The 21,588-nt window shown below is 35.6% G+C and overlaps 3 protein-coding genes and 1 pseudogene across 3 annotated transcripts; all 4 read right to left on the reverse strand.

The window, feature by feature from the left end:
* Positions 1-947: 947 nt before the first annotated feature.
* Positions 948-2,067, reverse strand: LOC112099972 (disease resistance-like protein DSC1). Its single transcript, XM_024187512.1, has 3 exons — positions 2,024-2,067; positions 1,703-1,871; positions 948-1,620 (listed from the first exon to the last, which is right to left on the reverse strand). The coding sequence occupies exons 1-3, from the start codon at positions 2,065-2,067 to the stop codon at positions 949-951; spliced, it is 885 nt and encodes a 294-aa protein (XP_024043280.1). The 3' UTR covers position 948.
* A 2,198-nt stretch (positions 2,068-4,265) lies between these two features.
* LOC18046150 lies at positions 4,266-5,834 on the reverse strand (annotated as a pseudogene).
* A 2,595-nt stretch (positions 5,835-8,429) lies between these two features.
* LOC18046151 (disease resistance-like protein DSC1) lies at positions 8,430-12,181 on the reverse strand. Its single transcript, XM_006443028.2, has 4 exons — positions 11,697-12,181; positions 10,471-11,572; positions 9,634-9,945; positions 8,430-9,524 (listed from the first exon to the last, which is right to left on the reverse strand). Exons 1-4 carry the CDS (start codon positions 12,179-12,181, stop codon positions 8,430-8,432), a joined length of 2,994 nt encoding a protein of 997 aa, XP_006443091.2.
* A 2,738-nt stretch (positions 12,182-14,919) lies between these two features.
* Positions 14,920-18,664, reverse strand: LOC18046152 (disease resistance-like protein DSC1). Its single transcript, XM_024187513.1, has 6 exons — positions 18,168-18,664; positions 17,465-18,043; positions 16,220-17,300; positions 15,397-15,708; positions 15,050-15,281; positions 14,920-14,924 (listed from the first exon to the last, which is right to left on the reverse strand). Exons 1-6 carry the CDS (start codon positions 18,662-18,664, stop codon positions 14,920-14,922), a joined length of 2,706 nt encoding a protein of 901 aa, XP_024043281.1.
* Between the last annotated feature and the right edge of the window lie 2,924 nt (positions 18,665-21,588).

A 21,588-nucleotide genomic window follows, 5' to 3' on the forward strand; every position in this document is an offset into this window, starting at 1 on the left:
CAGAGAGGAAAAGATTCTATAAGTTTTAAATCTGTAATTGGTGATTGAGTTGTAACCATCTTCTTCTTGTTGTTCAATAAAGTTTTCTGCCCTTGCTGGGTCTTACAGCCGTGGATGTAGGTTCCTTTGTGGAGCTGAACCACGTTAGTTCTTGGTGTAGTGTATCTTTTGATTGCTTGATACTTAGTTTGTTCTTTTCTTAATCTTGTTTCTGTAAGCTCTGGTTTTGTGGGTTGCTTATTTCTTGTTCAAGAAAGGGAAGTAACACGTTTGTCATAACACGTAGCTTGCCAAGTTCAGACTTAATGCTGGCTCAGTTCTCTACCCAGATCACACCCATGTGAATCTTCAATTAATGAACATTGTATTTTAAGAATAAATTTTTATTAAAATAAGATGTCCAAAGTATATCTTAGGGTACAAATTAATGGCCTCACCCATCTTTAAATAGCTTGAAGCTTCAAAGTCAAAGTAGAAGAAAGAAAACACATTATTTATTTATTAATTACTATCCTCGTGCGCATTTGTAAAAGATATTGATAGTATAAAACTAACTAATATTATTCTTTCTTCAAAATTATGAGATTGTTACGAGTAGCCACGCAAACATGAGAACGTAGCCACCGAAAAGTTTGGATCTGAATATTGCCCCGAGAAAAAACATGCAGTTTGGATCTGAATGGCACTGACTTATGAGGAAAAGTCATTTCTGAAACTCATGTCCTTGCCTTATTCGCTTTAGAGGTGATACAAAGCTGACCTTCACGATTACTGCTTCAGTGATTCAGTGACCAAATCACAATTTCCATTGTGGTTTAAGACTCGAAATGAACAGAAGAAATACAAATCTGAATCACAAAGCTTTCGGTAAGTGTAAAACACAAACACACATGATTGAGATAAACGCATAAGAAAATAATGAGATAGAAATTAATTAGAGTGTCGGACTTACAGAAGAAAATAGGATATGAGGAAAGAAGGAACGTTGATTTGGTCTCTCCAAATTCTCATCCTACTTGATTCCAGTTGCTTTTCATCGTATCGGCCAACGCTTCCAAAAGTTCCACCCGTGCAGGCCTTATCAAATTTCGTAAATCTGGTGCAGTCCACTTCACTAGTGGCAGCAAATTTGAGAGTTTTGGGTTTGGTCCGGACGGGATTTGCATACACTGGAGTCACCCCACAACACTTCAACTTGTAACGTTTGCTTTTATGGTCAACCTCCAGACGAGAGCCATCATGGTCAAGATAGTAAAGGGCGAACTCCAATTTGACAGGAGTATGGTGGTCGCCATCAGGAAGCCCAATACTCCAACAGGGATCGAATCCAAGCATTAGATGATCTGAGTCAACAGTATCGTACATAACCAACCAGCAATCGTGATTAACAAGTTTTTTTTCCAAACGGTATCTACACACGACTTGGAAATATTGGGCGCTACTGGCTTCAGGATCTTTCTCAAAGACAATAACAGCACAAAGAGCAAATCCTACGAAGTCTTTATTACAACGCTGTGGCAGTTGAATAGTTATCGAAGATCCTGAACGTTGATTGATGAACCACTCTGGAATTTTATTTCCAGGTACAATGATGCTGCTTTCAAGTGGTGTAAAAAATTCCTGTAAATGTGAAAATCATGACTCCTAATGTAATAGAGAAGACAAAGAGCAAAGCCTGAGCAAGAGAAAAACAAATGCGTACCAAGTCATAGTATGGTCTCTGAGATACAGCTGTTTGCCAAACCCTTAGTTGTAAATCTCTCAAAATTTTGCTGCGTGCTCTATTATTAAGTTTCAGGCAATTGCTAAACAGATGTACTCTGAGCAGACATGATGGAAGCTCTGGCAAAGATCGAAGCCGCTTGCAATTCCTTGCATCTCATCTTTCTAGACGCAGTGGAAGCTCTGGTATTGATTGAAGCATATTGCAATTTCTCAAGTTAAGACACTTCAGCTGTGAAATCTTACCGCAGTCTTTAGGGATTTTCGTTATACCACAGTCTCTTAAATCTAGAGATCTTACCGCAGATAGAACTGGTAATAATAGAGGTAATAGCTTGGTTTCATTGGCTAGAGCAGACTATAGGCGAAATGACTTGGGCGCAATTTAAACGGGTTTGACTACTCGATTTGGGACATTAGAAGAGAATGATGCAGTTGGCAGTCTTACCAAACTACGTCAACCAGGAACTGTTCTTGACTATCAACGACAATTTGAAAAGTTGGCTGATCGGACTAGCAATTTAACTGAGCCTTTCTTCATTAGTTGTTTCCTCTATGGGTTACGTGAAGATATCAAGGCTGGCATACAACTATTCAAACTTGTTACTCTCCTACAAACTTTTGAACTTGCTGTTAACATATATGTTTTCATAATTTTGATTTTGATGGTAACAAACAAGATTAAAAATGATTAATCTTTTAAGCTCAAATTATTTTTTATTCTTTTTAATAAATCATTATTTTCACATTATAAATGTTTCATATTTAATGAAAAATGATTTTATGAAATTAGTTGTTTTTCAAGTTTATGATTTAATTGAAAGAATTTTGAAAACTTTGAAATCAACAAATATTGCTTGAAATTTTGGAGGACTTATTTGAAAATTATCATAGCATTTTGGGCTATATCATAATTTCAAAAAGTTTTGGTATTAACAAAGAATTAATTAGAAATTCTAAAATTGGACCTATTTGGAAAGTTTCATAACGTTTTGGGCCGTAATACAGTTTTATAAAGTTTTGAGGTCAAACTGTAATATCAGAAAATAGTGCATTGTACAGGTTACTGTAGCAAGCGGCTTACCGGATGTGAAAAACCGACAAGCCGGATGTTGGGCAGAATGTATCCGAATTGAAAGCGGCTTTACCGAATATGGTAAACGGCAAACCGGATATTGGGCAGTAAGCTTCTGGAGCGTAAACGGCTTACCGGATTTCGCAAGTGGCAAGCTGGATATTTTGAAATTCAAAATTTTACCTTAACGGTAACATAAAAGCGGTTTACCGGATATGGTAAACGGCAAGCCAGTTACGACCAAAATGTGCATAACGGCTAGTTTTTTAGCTCAAACTATATAAACTCAAAACAAATTCATTTTTGGTAATCCAAGCAAGCATCAACAAGTGCACACAACTTATATTGAGTTTCAAATTCGAAAATCATCATAAATTAAATCTTCATTGTACTATCATTTGTATATCCACTCTTAAAGAGAGTTTCATTGTTGTATTTTTCGTTTCTCATCAAATTGTGAGTGTACAAGTGTGAGAAACACTTGGGGTGAAGAGATTAGAGAGATAATCTCTTGTTGTAAAGGTTCATTACACCTTGAAGTCAATTGTAAATGTTTGAAGCCTTGGAAAGGCTCGGATAGTGAAATCCCCAAGCCCAGTGTGCTTGGAGGCGTGGACGTAGGCAGGGATTGCCGTACCACGTAAAAATCCTTGAGTCTGCTTTCTCTTCCCTTGCTCATTTATTATTGTACTTTCATTGAATTTATTATTTTCGAATTTATTAAGGCATTAGATTAAATTGTTGTGTGGTTTGCTTAGCTTAATTTTTAAAACCCAATTCACCCCCCCTCTTGGGTTGCCTAGTTAGTATTTCACTTGCTAGATTTCAGGAAAAGGCAATTACTTTACAAGGCAATTGTTCCCCTATTCCTACCATCCAAGATCCACTCCAACAATTACAGTCAACTCCTACTCCACCAGCACCCTCTTTATTAGGACCGGTTCCCTCTATCGTACCTAATAATGTCAAACGTTTATCCTCAGCTGAGCAGGTGGAAAGACGTTCTAAAGGGCTTTGTTTCAACTGTGACGAGCAATTCAAGCCTAGACATCGCTGCAAACAATCTCAACTATTGCTTTTAGACGCTGATATACCTCTTTACAACCCTCCAAAACCACCTGACCATCATATGGATTGAAAGATTTCGGTTATTGAGACTGGGTAAAAGGCTTGCGAACAAGCCTCTTTTAAGGGGTTGGAAATGTTAGGACCCTAATAGTTTATTTTATTTTATTTTAATTGCTTGTTTTAATTTCTTTGCTATTAGTATTAGGTTTTCTTATTTTAATTAAAGTCCTTATTAAATTACAATTAGGATTGTCTTGAACTACTATAAATAATTGGTTCTTATTATGTTTTTAGGAGGCAAGTAATAAAATTAATTCTAATTCCTATTAATTCTTCTCCCTTCTCTTTAAATTCTTCATCTATTCTCTCTTAATTCTCTAATCAAAACCCTAGAATCCTATCAGACATTCAATCCATAATGCGCAAAACTTGAATCGTCTATCATCTTTAACACAGAATCTTTATCCTGCCCATTGAAAAAACATGAAATGTCTAGAAACAAACTCTTTTCTTCCGCCTTTATTTCATTATAACTGATTTTCAGCACATCGTAGATATCAGGGTCGGAAATCCGTTTTAAGTTATCCAGTGCATTTTCCCAATCTAGCTTGCTCTTCTGACGAAGGAAAGAACCCAACACTCTCACTGCTAACGGATTGCCATTGGCATAATCTAGTATACGCTTTGAGTGCACCAAGAGATCTTCAGGGCAATGGTTTTCTTTAAAGGCACAACTACAGAAGAGCTCGAGAGCTTCACGATATTTCAATCCATTAACCTTATATATATTACCAACTCCAAAATTATCAAGAACTCGTCTATCTCTAGTGGTTACAATGATTCGACTACCCAGACCAAATCGTTCAAGCCCCCCAATTAAATATTCCAACTGACCAACTTTATTAACATCATCGAGAACTATAAGCACCTTTGTCCGTTGGAGCCTTTCGCGAACATATTCAGGAAGATTGGGAGTTCTTATTCTGAAATTTTCTTCAAATACTTCAGAAAGAACTTGGTCTCGTAGATGTAACAATCCACCTCCTTTCTCTGATTCTTCCCTCACATTCACCAAGAAGCACTTGCTTTCAAATTCCTTAGAAATTTGGTTGAAAATAACGCCAGCAATGGTTGTTTTACCTATACCGCCCATACCCCAAATTCCTACAATTTTGAAATCCAAACGTCCGAGGCATAACAATGATTTAATTTTCTCAATTTGTGAATTTAATCCAACTAGGCCATTGGGGTAGGTAGAGACTGTAATGTTTTCTACTTTCTTCAAAATATCTTTAACAACTACATCTAGCAGGTGTGCCTCAGACCTAGCAAGTGCAAATATGAAGAGCAATGACTCAAATTGGACCAAGTTCGAAACGGAGAAAATAAACATAAACATCAACAGTTCCTTCATATTTCCAATTTCTTATTAATCTTAGATACTAAAGGGTAAATAAAGGCTACCTGATTTCCTTGGAAGCCCATCCCGAGAGATTGGATGCTTCTGTCAACGCATGCCTCCACTTCTGAACCTTTTCTGGCGTCTTCTTGAGCTGTCGTTTCTCATGCTTAGAGAAGGCATCCCCGAAACTTCCGGTTTGCTTCCGCACATCAGATGGATCTACATGGTAAAAAACAGGCACAACCATTTGGCCATTCATTTGACGGCATTCAAGAACTTTGACAAGTTCATCCAAGCACCATTTCGAAGAAGCGTAGTCCTTCGAGAAAATGATAACTGAAATCTTTGATGCTTCGATTGCTCTCAAAAGGGCAGGCGAAATCTCGTCTCTCTCTTAAGTTGTTCATCATCAATGAAGGCTTTAATTTTCTCTCGATACAAAGCAGCATGAAGATGGCTAGTAAAGTTATCGCGGGTATCCTCCCCTCTGAAACTGAGGAAGACATCATAATTGCTATGAGAAGTTAGACGAGAAGAAGAGGTAGAAGAAGATGAAGCCATAACGGAAGTTTTCTACTCTTTGGGACAGAAACAGAGTGCAATAAATATGCAGCTGTGCATATTTATTGAGAATGTATTAACAAAGTGCAGTAAATATGCAGCTGTGCATGTGCATGTGCATGGAGCTTTCTTTTCTTAACTTGTTTTTATTTTTTATTTTTTTTAAACATATTGTTGACTTTCTGTCTCGGTTCGAGAAGGTTTCCTGTGACTTCTTGGAGCTTTCTTGGTACTCATTATGATTACTTTTTAGTTTAAGGAGGATCCTTCAATCTAGCAGCTCTGACTTTCTGTGGCCGAACATCTAGAAACTATAAAAGCAATTTATTATAAAATTAGATGTTGAAGATGCACCAAGAATAATGCAACTTCCTTTAATTAAAACTTAAGCCCTTGCAACCTTGCTAAAGAATAAATATTTAGAAAATTGAAGTTGAAATCCATTAATATTTTTTTTTCTCTTTTGGTCCCCTTAACAATTTGGAGAAGACCGAAAATATCCTTCAAGACATCAAATTTTCCCAATGAGGCATGGAGATGAAGGTGAACCCATGAGACAGATCTTTAATCTTGTGATAAGTTCTAATGTCATGTTTATACTTTAAAAGTTCGTATGTCAAATGATGTGCATTACTACAAACAAACACGTGTTAATTATTTTATTATCTCACAGCCATCGAATAAATTGTATGATTGATGTACAACTTTGTAGGTGCACCTCTGTTATGAACAACACGGTTTCTCAGGTGTAGATGTAAAACCAAATCAATTTATATATTTTCAACATCAATCCCTTATTGGATGGATCTTGCATTTTCAAGACCAGATCATAAGCATTGTTGAAAGTGAATCAGAAGCAGACTTAAAACGCAGCGTTTTGCTGTTGTTAGTTTACCAGTTTCATCACTTAAGTCCCACGTGCATCACTTAAATTGACTAAGGTCACAAGCAAGGGGACAAGGCTACGTTGCAGACTCTGTATGTAACAGCTCAGTGCAAACTGGCCTTGTATCAGCTGAGTTCCAACAGCTTTTCCTCTCTCCTACAACGCGTGGATGCTCCCCATTTGCTATGTTACATACAGAGTCTGTAACATAGCAAGCACCCAAGCAAGGCTGTCAAGCCGTTATTTTTTACGGGAAGCGACAAAGAGCTCGGTTAGGCTGGCGGCTGCACCATTTTCTGGAGAGAGACAATTGGTGGGGGGTTTTTTTCTTCAAGTTTGTACTCAGTGGTATTAAACACAATTTTTGTGCCTTGCATTAAAAAAATCGGCAGAGAAATTGACTTGTTTATGGGATGGGATTAAGTCATATCGGGTGACTGAATCATCACAAATTCTGTTTTGTCGATTGTTCTGGTTTAATCTGTTTTGCAATGTCTTTGAGTCTTTCAACTGTGTTCATATTCTTGATCTTGAGGGGGGTTTCTTTTGCAGAGATTAAGGATAATAAGAAAAAACCTTGAATGAAATGCTTCCCTGATAAAAATGTAAACTAGATTCGCTTATAGCTGTGAACCAAGAAAATGACTCAAGCATACAGAAAGAACTAATTTTTCCCCGGCATAAAACATTCTCTATTATTCATTGACATTGATAGTACAATGAGCAGAGATGAAGTATTTTTCTACATCCAGCATCGACAGCTGGTAGTTGATCAAACATCATTACAAAACTGACAGTTTGTCTTATTGTTCATGAATCAGGAGTCATCAATCCTTCAGTCCTCATCACCGAGGTGTCCTGAATGTTCTTGCTCAACAAGCCAACCAGGGAACTTATTGCTGACCCTTTGATTCATTATTGATCTCGATTCTCTGATTGCTCTAGAATTCAAATGTGATGTATCCCAAAATGCTTCACTGAGCATTCCGTCGAACATAATCTGAAAACCAACAAACACCTTCTCATTTTAACTATTCTACAAGATGCTGCTCTGTTCAGCTCTGCCAGAAGATCATCCGTGTTTACAACTGCTCTCATGGTATAGAAATACAAATGCCATAAAGATATCGTCAGTGTACATATGTCCTAAAAGCCCAGCCATCTTGCAAGCCAAAAAAAAGGGGTAATGTGGTCATACTTATCAAGCATGAATTAAATTCCATTCAAAATTGTCCTATTTTATGCCTTGGAAGGCACAGAACCATAAGCATTTGGAGGTTTCTAATGGTCTCATAAAGTACACAAACCAAAATTACAAAGAAAACTATCTACAAAAATTGAATGACAACCAAAAATATAAAGAAAACCCTATAAACAAATGCCAATTTTCCATAGTCCATGAACGTGATGCTACATAGTTTCACTACAGTATACTCAAATATGCATCAGAAAGTTAAGGTAGTACTGGATCATGGAAATAAGGAAAGACTAGGCATCTTTTGGTGAAAAAAGATGGTGCAGCAGCAACTTATAACCCAAGACATTATAAAGCAGTTTGGTTTAAGCTATTTCTGGAAAAAATTTGCAGAAATGCAAAAAATAAAAATTAGATAATCGATTAAAAGTAATCCCATAAAATAATGATAAAGAAACAGAAATTGATGGGAGCATAGAACTTACACAAGAAACCATAATATGAGAAACTAACTCTTTTGTTAATCAGCATTGACTTGATCTCTGCGAATTCTCTTGGAACTTGGTTCCGGTTCCCCTTCGTCAGATCTGCCAACACATGTAGAAGGTTTACTTGTGCCAGCAGGCATCTTATCATGACTGCATTCTTCTTTAGTAGTGGCAGCAAATTTCAAAGTACAAGTGTTGGGTTTTGTCTTATTGGGACTCAAATATACTGGACACACACCACAACTTTTCAAGCTGTACCGTCCGTATGGTAATCCATCATTTTTATCTACAATGTCGAAGTCAAATGAGACAACTCCAGGGCGTTGACCATCAGCATCATGTAGCCCAAGATTCCAACAGGGGTAAAAACCAAGTATGACGTGATCCGAGTCAATGGAGACGTCAGGGCCAAAACGCAATTGATGTTCGGTTTCAGAGCGTGTCCTTATTTTAAATCTGTAGCGACATAGGACTTCCATTTCACCTTCCCCAATGACAACACAAAAAGCAAATCCGATGAAGTTTCTTTCTATGTTAGAACATTGCTGTGGCCATCCAAGTGCTATTGAAGATCCTAAACTTCGATGAATAAACCAATCAGGAATTTCACTTCCAGGTAAACAAAGGGTGACTTCAACTGCATGAGCAAATTCCTCATCTGAATCCCAAAGGACTTGTTGACATAGTTTCAGAGATTGAACTATCATATCCTGCATTCTCTCCTTTGAATCTGCCAGAATTTTGATGTTTCTGTTTTCATTCAGTTTGAGGCAGTTGCTAAAATTGAAGTTCGTAGATACCCTGGAACTTTGTTTTAAGGGCACGGGGAGTATTTCCATTATGGATCTATCTAATTCTTGTGGCCATGAAGGAAGCTTTGGCAAAGATTGAAGCCTCTTGCAATTGCTTGCTGTTAACATCTCTAGAAACAATGGAAGCTCTGATAATGACTGAAGCATTTTGCAATTTCCCAAGTGAAGGTATCTCAGCTCTGGTAATGACGGAACATTTTCTATTGCAGTCTCCCGTAAGTCTAGTTTTCTTAGATTTGGGATTTCAGATGGTTGTGGGATCCTGGTGAGAAATTGGGAGTTGCGTAGGTCGACAAATTTTAAATTGAGAGCCTCCTGTTAAAAAAAGGTAATTACTATGTTAAATTACTATGCATCAATAAAATTGTCAATTAATTAAATAAATGTAAAGAAAGAAAAAGTTGGTAATAGTAATACAACATACCTTTTCTCCTTCCCAAATTTGCTGAACTTTGCTATAAGGCAAATTCAGTTCAATAAGATACTCTGGCTCAAAATAAAATGGCAGTGTTTTTAAAGGATATCCATGCCAATGGAGATATCTCAATTTCGCAGGAAGATATTTAAGAACTCGATCAAGAAGCACTCTAAAACTCATAGTTGAAAGATCACAATGCTCTGGAATGTAGAATTTAAGCCATTTGAGATTTGACATATTTTCAAAGGCTTCAAAATCCAAACGTATCTCCTTTGTTTTGGACAAATCAAGGAATATGCCCTCAATTGCATCAGTACCCTTTTAAACAAAGCAAAGAATGACTGAATGAGTAAGCATAAATTCTACAAAAACTTTTGAAAAGTTGATTAAGTGCTTCCTAATTGAAGAATAAAATGCACATAAAATCTACAATTATTAAAGTATAGGTCATATAAAATCTACAATTATTAGAGTATAGGTCATTTTACTTGGTTCTTAGTGCCAAAACATTTAAGCATTAGCCGGGGGAAATAATAAAGTGATAAATAAAATTAACACTTAACAGAACCGTTATAACATCAAGGGGATTAGAATGAAATTTTAAAATAGGATGGGGGTTTTGTTCGATTAGTTATTTGCTTTCTCTATGTAGAAAGGGGTGAGCTCTTTTTGACCCTAAAAAACTGACCAAGGCTTTTAAGTAAAAGTTTCAAACAAAATGAGAGGATAGCGAATGGGATTATATTTTATATTATTTAGGGGTTTACGTTGTTTTGTTCGTACAAATAACTTAGACTAAGGATGTATAGAGAGAAAAATTATGTCAAATAAGTTGATCCGTACCTTATTTTTTGTTAGCACGTCATAGACATCTTCGTGATCCCATAGCCTGCTCCGTTTGCCTGGTTCTTCAGATTCTTCGCGAACAATCGTTTGACCCATTTCTTGCAATAAATCATGCATTTGCAACCTCTTATACGATATTGTAATGAGTGACTTGTCAGCAAGGAATTCCAGTTCATAGCGCAGAGACGTAGGCTTGTCTTGTATCCTTGTCACATTGTCCACTTGTTCTCCTTTGAAGAAACATGCAATGTCAAGAAATATTTTCCTATGTTTGGGACTTAGCTCATCATAACTGATTTTCAGCACCTTATAAATTCTAGGTTCAGAAATCAGTGTCAAGTCATGCAATTTATTGTACCATTGTTCTTTGCTCTTTTGTCTCAGGGAAGAACCCAATACTTCAAGAGCTAACGGATTGCCATCAGCATAACATGCTACTTTCTTTGAGAGCTCCAGAAGATCATCAGAGCGGTTTTTTCGACTTAAAGCTTTTCTACAAAAGAGCTCACAAGCTTTATCGTGTTCCAATCCCTTGACCTTGTACACAATACTATTGACTCCAAGTACTCCTCTATTTCTAGTGGTTATAATAATTCTACTTCCAGGTCCATATAGATTTAGCTGTCCAACTAAACTCTCTAATTCTTGGATGAAGTTGTCATCAACATCATCAAGAACGATCAGCACTTTACTCCGCCGAAGCCTTTTCCATATATATGAGTTGATAGTAAGAGTTCCTATTTTGAGATTACTTTCTCCTAATACTCGAGAAATGGCCTCATCTCTAACATAAAGTGCTCCCATTTTTCTTGATTCTTCTCTGACGTTTCTCATGAAGCACTTGCCGTCAAAGTGGTTTGAATATTCTCTAGAAGAAATTTGGTGGAAAACAGCTTCAGCAATGGCTGTTTTGCCAATACCGCCCATGCCCCAGATTCCTACGATTCGAACATCATCCAATTCCAGACACAGCAGCGATTTGATTCTCTCAATTTGTGAATTGAATCCGACGTAGCCATCAAAATTAGGTGGGTCTGCCAAGTCTTCCAATTTCTTAGAAATATCTTCAGCAATCTTTTCCACAAGTTCCGCATCATTCCTAGCAAGTGTTGTTCAAGATATAAATACAATGATGATGAATCAAAACAGACCAAGCTAGGCCTATAAAGCATTAATGTTCTTTCTTTCATTGATAAAACAAAAGGAAGAGTTAAAAGAGTTACCTGAATGACCTGGAATCATGAAATCCAGATATATTTGAAGCTTGGATCAATGAATCCCTCCATTTCTGAACCCGGACCTCACCTGGAAAGTTCCTTTCGTGGTGAACAAAAGCTTCTCCAAAACTCCCCATCTGCTTTCGCACATCAGATGGATCTACTTTGTAGAAAACCGGTACCACAATTTGGCCATTCCTCTTCTTGCAATCAAGAATCCTGACAAGTTCATCGAGGCACCATGTTGAAGAAGCATAGTTTTTTGAGAAGATGATTATCGAAATATCTGATGTTTCGATTGCATTCAAAAGGGCAGGCGAGATCTCTTCTCCTCTCTGAAGTTCTTCATCATCTATGAAGAACTGTATTTGTTTCCGACGTAAAGCTTCAACTACATGGCTGGTGAAGCCCGTACGAGTATCCTCCCCGCGGAAACTGAGGAAGACATCAAATTTGCTTTGAGCATTGAGGTTAGTAGAAGATGAAGCCATGGATGAAGAAACAGAGCTTCAAGGTAGATGATGGATCGGGTCAATATGCTTTATTATTATTATTCAGAGTAAGAAGACCATAAAGAAAAAGCGAAGTCAGAAATAATGAGCGTGCAGTAGCCAGTAGCATTGCTCTTTGTCGCGCGTGTAAATATTATAATCAACACCCCTAAGATTTTTCCATTTGAAAGAGATAATGAGAGTGAATCGGCCTGGTCTTATATTTACTGGAGCGAGTCAGCATTTCTCATAGCAAAGCCATCAATTGGATTATGCAACCATATTTTAACTGAATTATATATAAGGCAGAGCTATAAATGTGGGATAAAAGGTTTGAATTTCTAATCGCATTTGTTCTGATAGAGCTTGAATATCTAAATTCATCACAACTTTTCATCTTCTATTTCTAATGAACATAACTTTACGATTCTCCGGATTCATTGAATCAAAGAGATACAACCATTACAAAGCAGAGTTTTTTTTCTTTTGTGTGTGTGTGTGGGGGTCCCCCCGTTCCTCCCCTTCTTTCCCCCCTTTTCTCCCCTTTTCTTTCTCTCCTCCCCCCTTTTTTTTTTCGGGGGGGGGGGGGGTTGAATTGGGGGAATTACTGCCTCCCCCCACACCACCCCTCCTTCTCCCTTTCCCCTTCGTCTTTCTTAACAAGCTTATACACAGGTAAAAAACAGTAATTTGCTGAGCTGCCAAAATGACAGCTTGATTCAACCATTTTCGCACAGTAAGAAAAAGCCTTCAATAGATTGCTTCTGAAGCACTTCTGCGCCACCAAGGGCTGTCATTGCGTATAAACCCAATGACAAATGCTGTCAAGCCACCGGCAATCAGATTCTTGGTTGAATAAAAGAAGTTGAATTCAAAATCAGGACAGAATGGCACTGCTTTATCGGAAACAAAGAGGGAATATGAGAAGACGTAATATCCCCGACAACATATATCCAAAAATTATAAGGAAACAAGAATTGTTAATGCAGTAACTTCACAGATATGTAAATGCAAATAACACTTTTCTGCAGTTTTATATCTGCATATCTCTCAAAAGCCCAAAAAGCAAGAAATATGTTTTCGAATCTGTAGCACCAAGTGAGGGATTATTCTTTGTTCACTCTTTATAATGAAAACAATAACAGAAGATCAAAGTAAACTGAGTCAAAATAAAACAACATTCAAACACAAAACTCGACACATACAGATGCACAAAACTCCCAAGTAATTAAAGAGAACAATAAAGACATTACTGCTGGCAAATATAGCCACAACTTATTAAATTTTAAGTTTAGTCACAACACCGAACATCTTCATTGATTTGGAAAGATGTTATCAGAGTGATTCCTTCAAGCACAGAAGGGGTATCTTCATCTTCATGAAATAAATTGCGGGTATTAACTAAATTGACAGAAAGCTGAACTTCTACATTACTTCTTCTGAGACTAAATCCAAATTTAATGAAAACAATAACAGAAGATCAAAGTAAACTGAGTCAAAATAAAACAACATTCAAACACAAAACTCGACACATACAGAGCGAGGAAAAAAAAAAGAATATAGCAATGAAGTAAATATTATATTTGGACATAAAATCATTGATTCCAATAATTATACATATAATATAATAAGCCGGAAATAGTGAGGAGAAAACAAATAAAATAGATGTTATCAGAGTGATTCCTTAAAGCACAGAAGGGGCATCTTCATCTCCATGAAATAAATTGCGGGTATTAACTAAATTGACAGAAAGCTGAACTTCTACATTACTTCTTCTGAGACTAAATCCAAATTTCAAATGTGGTACAAGACTCGAAATGAACAAAACTACAAAAGAGATACAAATCCGAATCACAATATTTACAGTCAAGTGTTAAAAAAATTAGATTAAGACAAAAGCACAAGAAAATAATGAAATAGAAATGAATTAGAGCATGGACTTACAGAAGGAATGTTGAATTGTCTCTGCAAATTCACATTTGAATCAAGCCGATTTCATCAGGCATATCAAATCCTGTAGATGTTTCAGTTGTGATTGCCTTACTTGCTTTCAATTTTGCTTGCCTTATCATCCAATTTCCCAATTTCGGCAGTAAATTTTAGAGTCAAATTTTTGGGTTCGGTCTTGTTGGGATCTGCATATACTGGACTCACCCCACAACATTTCACCTTAGCAGGGAAGAAATCAACCAAGACAGTTGTGTTGTGATTACCCCCACCCACGGGAAACCCACCTATCCCCAAGGGACTAAATCCAAGTATGACATGATCTGAATCAATGGCGTCGCGAATACTAGCCAAAAAGCAATTGAATGACAAATCTTCGGGTTTATTCATTTTAATGTAGATTCCACAGTTGATGTTGAAAGAATCCCAACTATTAGAAGGAAGATGCTTAAAATCAATAACAGCACAAAGGGCAAACCCAATTAAGTTGATTAAACAATGCTCCGGCAGTTGAAGAGCTATTAAAGGTCCAATATTTTGAAATGCGAACCACTTAGGAATTTCGCTCCCAGGTAACAGTATGCTGGGACAATAGAGTTGTTCCTGTAAAATGAGAATCACGATTTCAGATGTATCGAAAAGGGAGAGAGGAGATTCAGAAAGAAAGAGAGAAATGAATAATGAATACCTTTTCATAAAATAGTCTCAATGATGCAATTGCCATATGCTGAATTCTTAGCTCTGAATCTTCCAAAATCTTGTTCTCTTTTAGTTCCCAGCAATTCTGAAATTCAAACTGCATTAAAGAGCAACCATGCTTAATAGGAAATGTAGTTTTGGATAACTTTTCGAGTATGGATATATCTAGTTCTTCTAGACATGATGAAATCTCTGGCAAAGATTGGAGCCGCTTGCAATTACTTGCATCTAAATGACTTAGTAACAGTGGAAGCTCTGGTAATGACTGAAGCATATTGCAATTTCTCAAGTAAAGATATCTCAGCTGTGAAAATTGCTTGATGGTTGCAGGTAACCTCTCCAACTCACTTCCACTTAGATTTATTCTCTCAAGATTTGGGATTTCTGAAAATTCTGGCAATCTGGTGAGATATCGTGAATTATAGAGGTTGATAAATTTTAACTTGAAAGCCTTCTGTAACAAAAGATAAACAGTCACTAGAACGAATTAGTATAATTTAAGGATTCCACAATTAACCATATAACTTTAAAGAAAGAAAAATAAATAGTTATGTATTTGTATATCAGACCTTTTCTCCTATCCAGATTTGTTCAACTTTACTGTAAGGCAAGTTGAGCTCAATTAGGTAATTGGGTTCGAAAGAAAATGGCAGTGTTTTCAAAGGATATTCATGCCAATGGAGATATCTCAATTTCTTGGGAAGATATTCAAGATCTTGGTTAAGATGTAATTTAGAGCTCATAATTGGAACACCATTACACTCTGGCATATAGAACTTAAGCAATGTGAGACTTGACATATTTGCAAATGCTTGAGGACTTAGATGAAGGTAGTTTATTTTGGACAAATCAAAGAATATGCCCTCAATTGCATCCGTCCCCTACAAAAAAAGAAATAATAATAAAATAATTAAAAAAATGAGCAAGCATAAAATCTACAAAATAAAATCTTTTGAAAAATAGATTAAGTGTTTCCTATATAATTGAATATATACAACGTGCATTTTTTTTTAATTAATACAACATCTATATATTAAAAAAAAAAAAGTGTGCGGTTATTCTAGTGATCATCCTCTCTTCTCCATTACAGTCTTTTTCATTTTACTTTCCCCTAAAAGTTAAAAGTTGAGAAGATAACAGTTAAACAAATTCCATCATTAAATAATCTAACATTTGGTGATTGCAATGATGCTCTCATTTAATAGTGTATATAGAAGCCAAAATGTTTATTTGCTGAAAAAACTACCCAAGGTTTTAAATGAAATGATATTATAGTGAATGGGTGTGAAAAAAAAATGTTTTGCCCCTATAGTAAAACATCCACTAACATTAAAAAAAAAATAATGTTGCATATAGCCTCACGTACAAAATGTCAAATAAATAGATTCTTACCTTATTTTTCTTTAGCACTTGATAGACATCCTTGTGATCCCATAATTTGCTACGTTTGCCTGGTTCTTTGAAAGATTCTTGAAGAATAATTGTCTTACCTAATTCTTGCAATATATCATGCATTTGCAGCCGGTTGGCAGAAATTGTAATGAGTGACATCTCAACCAGAGTGTTCAGTCCATTGTGCATTGATGTAGGATCATCTTGTACCCTTGTCACAAAGTCTACATCCTCTCCTTTGAAGAAACATGCGACATCAAGAAATATTTCCTTCTCTTCCCAATTTAGTCCGTCATAACTGATTTTCAGCACCTTATAAATATTAGGATCTGTAATCAATTTCAACTTACGCAATTTATCTTTCCACTGTTCTTTGCTCTTTTGATAAAGAGAAGAACCCAAAACTTGAAGAGCTAATGGATTGCCATTGGCATAATGCGCTACCTCCTCTGAGAGCTCCAGGAGATCAGGAGAGCGATTGTTTTGTCTAAAGGCTTTTCTACAAAAGAGCTCAAGTGCAGAATTGTGTTTCAATCCCTTAACTTCATATACGTTTTCTACTCTACGTTTATCGAGTAGCCGTTTATCTCTAGTAGTTATAATGATTCTACTTCCAGGGCTAAATAGCTCTAACCCCCCAGCAAAATTTTTAGAGTTATCATCGACATCATCAAGAACGATCAGCACTTTCCTCTGTTGGAGCCTTTTCTTGATATTTGGGGTTATAGTGGGAGTTCCTATTTTTATATTTTCTCCCATTACTTGAGAAATAACCTCATCTCGAACATGCATTACTCCCATTTTGCTTGATTCTTCTCCGACGTTTTTCATGAAGCACTTGCCTTGAAAATCCCCAGAAATTTGGTGGAAAATAACACTAGCAATGGTTGTTTTACCGATTCCGCCCATGCCCCAAATTCCTACAATTCGAACATCACCCAATTCGAGACATAGAAGTGATTTAATTTTCTCGATTCGCGAATTTAATCCAACGAAGCCACTTAAATCAGTTGAATCTGACATATCTTCCACTTTCTTGGAAATATCTTGAGCAATCTTTTCCACATGTCCCGCCTCATTCCTAGCAAGTGTTGTTCAAGATATCAATACAATGATGATGGGTCAAAACAAACCAAGCTAGGCTATAAAGCATCAATTTTCTTTTCATTTTCTACCTAAGACTGTAAATGACTATTGATTTAAAAAAAAAAAAAATTTATTTCACTGTGTTCAGTTAAGGGTTACCTGGATTCCGTGACAACAAATGCAGAAATCGTTGATGCTTTGATCAGTGCATCCCTCCATTTCTGAACCTTATCTGGGAAGTTCCTTTCATGGCGAACAAAAGCTTCTGCAAAACTGCCCTTCTGTTCGAGCACATCAAATGGATCTACTCGGTAGAAAACTGGTACCACAATTTGACCATTATTCTTTTCCAAGCAATCAAGAATCTTGACAAGCTCATCGAGGCACCATTTGGAAGAAGCATAGTCTTCTGAGAAGATAATTATCAAAATTAATGATGTTTCGATTGCATCCGAAACAGCAGGCGAAATCTCATTTCCTTTTTCAACTTCCTTTTCATCAGCAATGAACAATTCTATTTGTTTACGACGTAAAGCTGCAGCTAGATGGCTCCTAATGCCAGTACGAGTATCCTCCCCTCCAAAACTGAGGAACGCATCATACTTGCATTTAGCAGTAAAGCTAGAAGATAAACAAGAAGATGAAGCCATGGACGAAGGGAAATTAGGTGGGTCTGCCATGTCTTCCAATTTCTTAGAAATATCTTCGGCAATCTTTTCCACAAGTTCCGCATCATTCCTAGCAAGTGTTGCTCAAGATATAAATACAACGATGATGAGTCGAAACAGAACAAGCTAGGCCTATAAAGCATTAATGTTCTTTCTTCCATTGATGAAAACAAAATGAAGAGCTAAAGAGTTACCTGAATGACCTGGAATCATGGAATCCAGATATATTTGAAGCTTGGGTCAATGAATCCCTCCATTTCTGAACCCGGACCTTATCCGAAAAGTTCCTTTCATGGTGAACGAAAGCTTTTCTGAAACTCCCCCTCTGTTTTCGCACATCAGATGGATCTACTTTGTAGAAAACCGGTACCACGGTTTGACCATTCCGTTTCTTGCAATCAAGAATCCTGACAAGTTCATCGAGGCACCATGTTGAATAAGCATAGTTTTTTGAGAAGATAATTACGGAAACAACTGATGCTTCGATTGCCTTCGAAACGGCAGGCGAAATCTCATCTCCTTTCTGAAGTTCTTCTTCATCATCAATGAACAATTTTATTTGTTTACGACGCAAAGCTGCGGCTAGATGGTCCCTAATGCCCGTACCAGTATCCTTGCCTCGGAAACTGAGGAAGACATCATACTTGCTTTTACCAGTAAAGCCAGAAGATAAAGAAGAAGCTGAAGCCATGGACCAAGGAAAATCTTCAGATTTTAGAAAACGAAACAGAGATTCTTTTTTTGGATACAAGATGTAATAATCAAAATAGTTTTGAAGTAAATATAATAATATCAATTAGATACTTGTAACTCACTACTTTTTTTTTTGTGGGTGTGGTTGGAGGAGATGAGTATTGAGTCCAATTTTCATAGACGACATAAACTTGGAATAATTATTAATTATATAGTTGGATTATTGACATGATGTTGATATATAATCCTCTGGCTTATCACAAATGACAGGAAAATAACACAGTGGATTACTATCAAGATTTATCCTTTTAATATCTCATTTTGTACTTGATACTACAAATTCAAATAATAACACATAATTGAAAGATAAATCTGTTTCGGTAAAGAAATTTTCAAATCTTACTTATGTTTTAATTTTTTTTTAAAAAAAATCAACTTCAACGATACATATAATTAAAGAGAATTTGATAAGATGAGCGTCATCGCTCCTCACACAACTCCCACGCGAGCCCCGTAGCCTTTCGTAGGCAGAGCGGCGGTACTCATTTAATCAAATTTTCATATTTAAATACTCAAACCTTTTATGTAAAAAACATTAAGATGAAGAGACATCCACACTTAATATTTAAGAGCGGCATCTGCAAATTAGTACTTTTTCTAAACATAATTAAAATCCTTGAGTTGTATTTTCCAACAAAAGGTAGAAGTCAAGTCCATAAACATAAGTAAATTAAGCAATAAAATCCAACTGGAGAAAACCTTGTGGCACGGTTATTGGTGACCTGTCATGTAACTGAATGGTAGAGTTCTCGTAACTTTTTTAATATTAAATTTAATGGAAGCCGGTTCGGCAACGTTGTCGGGTGCGCTACTGCGCGCGGCAAATACTCATTTGATGAGCTATGACGTGCCCGCAAATGGAAGTATGCTATGCTGGCAACCGTGCTTCGTAAGGCGCACGACTGCGTAACACCTTATTTAAAATATAATGTGATTTTGAAAATTTTAATATTCATCAATAATAAATTTATTTACTTATTACACTTGTTGTCAAAGACTCCTTAATACCGTTTCATGTGTTGAAGTTGCAAGATAGTTTCATTATTAATACAATCGAAAACATCTTTTTTAATGGACACAATTAAGTTATCACTTAATTTGTGCTTAAATTTTTTTAATAATAACAAAAATATTCACATAATGCAACAGGGAGAACAAATATGAATACATGATGAATTTGGAATTTTGAAATAACAAAAAAAAAAATCTTTGAAAAATTATAAATTAGAATTAGCAAACTTACAATTTAGGGATCAATATTGAAAAACTATATAATTGAAGGAAAGTGCTTTTGATTTATGGGAACTCTGATAAAATCCACGCACTGATGCACACGCACTACTTTAATCCACTATTGCACTACCAGCATGCAGCCATGCAGTACCACATAAATTAAGTGCAAGTTTGGTAATGCTATACCTTTTAAAATAATTGATGTTAGCTCTATTGTAGAAATGATAAATTGTGAAGTGAATTGGTTAAACATTTAGCAAATTTTATTTTTAAAAGTGTTGTAAATATTAAACTGTTGTAAGAATATAAATGTCGTAAGGATATAAATGACTAAATTAGACATAATATTGAATAAAATTTATTTACACATTTACAAACATGTATATAAAATACTTATAATTTTGTGTATATATAATAATTGATAATTAAAATAAATATTTTATATTATTAATTCTATTTTTTTATTTTGTTATCTCAATATAATTGGTGATAATAATAACCTCTTTAAAATTAATAATTTTATTTCCTGATTAATATAAAAGTGATTTTAAAAATTAGATTTTGAAAAGTTACTTTTTTCCTACTTTACAAATTTTGTTGTAAAATAGGTGATTTTGCTAAAAGTGATTTATAAAAGAATTTCTCATATACCAAAATTATTTTTTAATCTCCTAAAAGCAACCCCAAACATGCCCTAAGTGCTTTTCTTCAAAGTATTAGAAAGAGATAAGAAAGAAAAAAAAAAGTGAATCCCTTTTGTTTTTAATTGGGTCTTTATTCTTCTCAAAAAAAAAAAATTGGGTCTTTATTTTTATTTTAATATCTATTTTTTTGTTTTTATTTAAGTTTCATAGTATTTTAATAATTAATCAAACTATTTAAAATTAAACATTTAAACTTAGGGCAACATGCAATCTTTTAAAGCTAACAAGGACTTTCATAATTTTATATTTCAACCAGCGCACTTTCTTAAATAATAAATCAAATACATTTCTTTTTAACAACCATCAAAAAAATTTTGAAAAGTTAGTTGGAGAAAAGTCGTCTGGGCCCGTCCCCCAGCCAGTCCTATGCTGATACGTCCACCGGTAGCGTTGTCCCCATCGCCCAAGTCAATCTTAAGAGACAATTAGAGTTTAAAAAAGAAATCAATTTGATTTTCTCCTCTATAAACTCTATTTCACTTTAAAAATTAAAAAAAGAAAGAAAAAAGAAAAAGAATTGTTCCACAATAAGCGCCCAAGTCCAATCGAGCACACGCATAAAGTTCGGAGATTTGAGTTTTTCTCCTTGTCTTTCATGATCTAGTAACAATCATTGGTTAGATAGAAAAAAATAAATACAAAATTTAGTCTTAACCATTCTTTAAATAAAAGAGCAATAAAAAAAAAAAAAAAAGAGGAATAAAAAGAGAGAGGGGGAAAAAAAACTAAGGAAAGGATCCTTGTCCAAAGCTAGGACAAGAAAACACAAAAATGTGATGGAATCAAAAGAAATGAAAGCAGTAATACGCATGGGTCCTTATTGAGTGAAGCAGATAAATGATGAAAGCCATTTCAATATTTTTATGTTCCAGAGTAGCAACAAAATTTGCATGTTCTTTACACTATTCAGGCTTGTGAGGAAAAA

Source organism: Citrus clementina, unplaced genomic scaffold, assembly GCF_000493195.1.
Source record: "Citrus clementina cultivar Clemenules unplaced genomic scaffold, Citrus_clementina_v1.0 scaffold_3, whole genome shotgun sequence".
Lineage (NCBI taxonomy): Eukaryota > Viridiplantae > Streptophyta > Magnoliopsida > Sapindales > Rutaceae > Citrus > Citrus x clementina.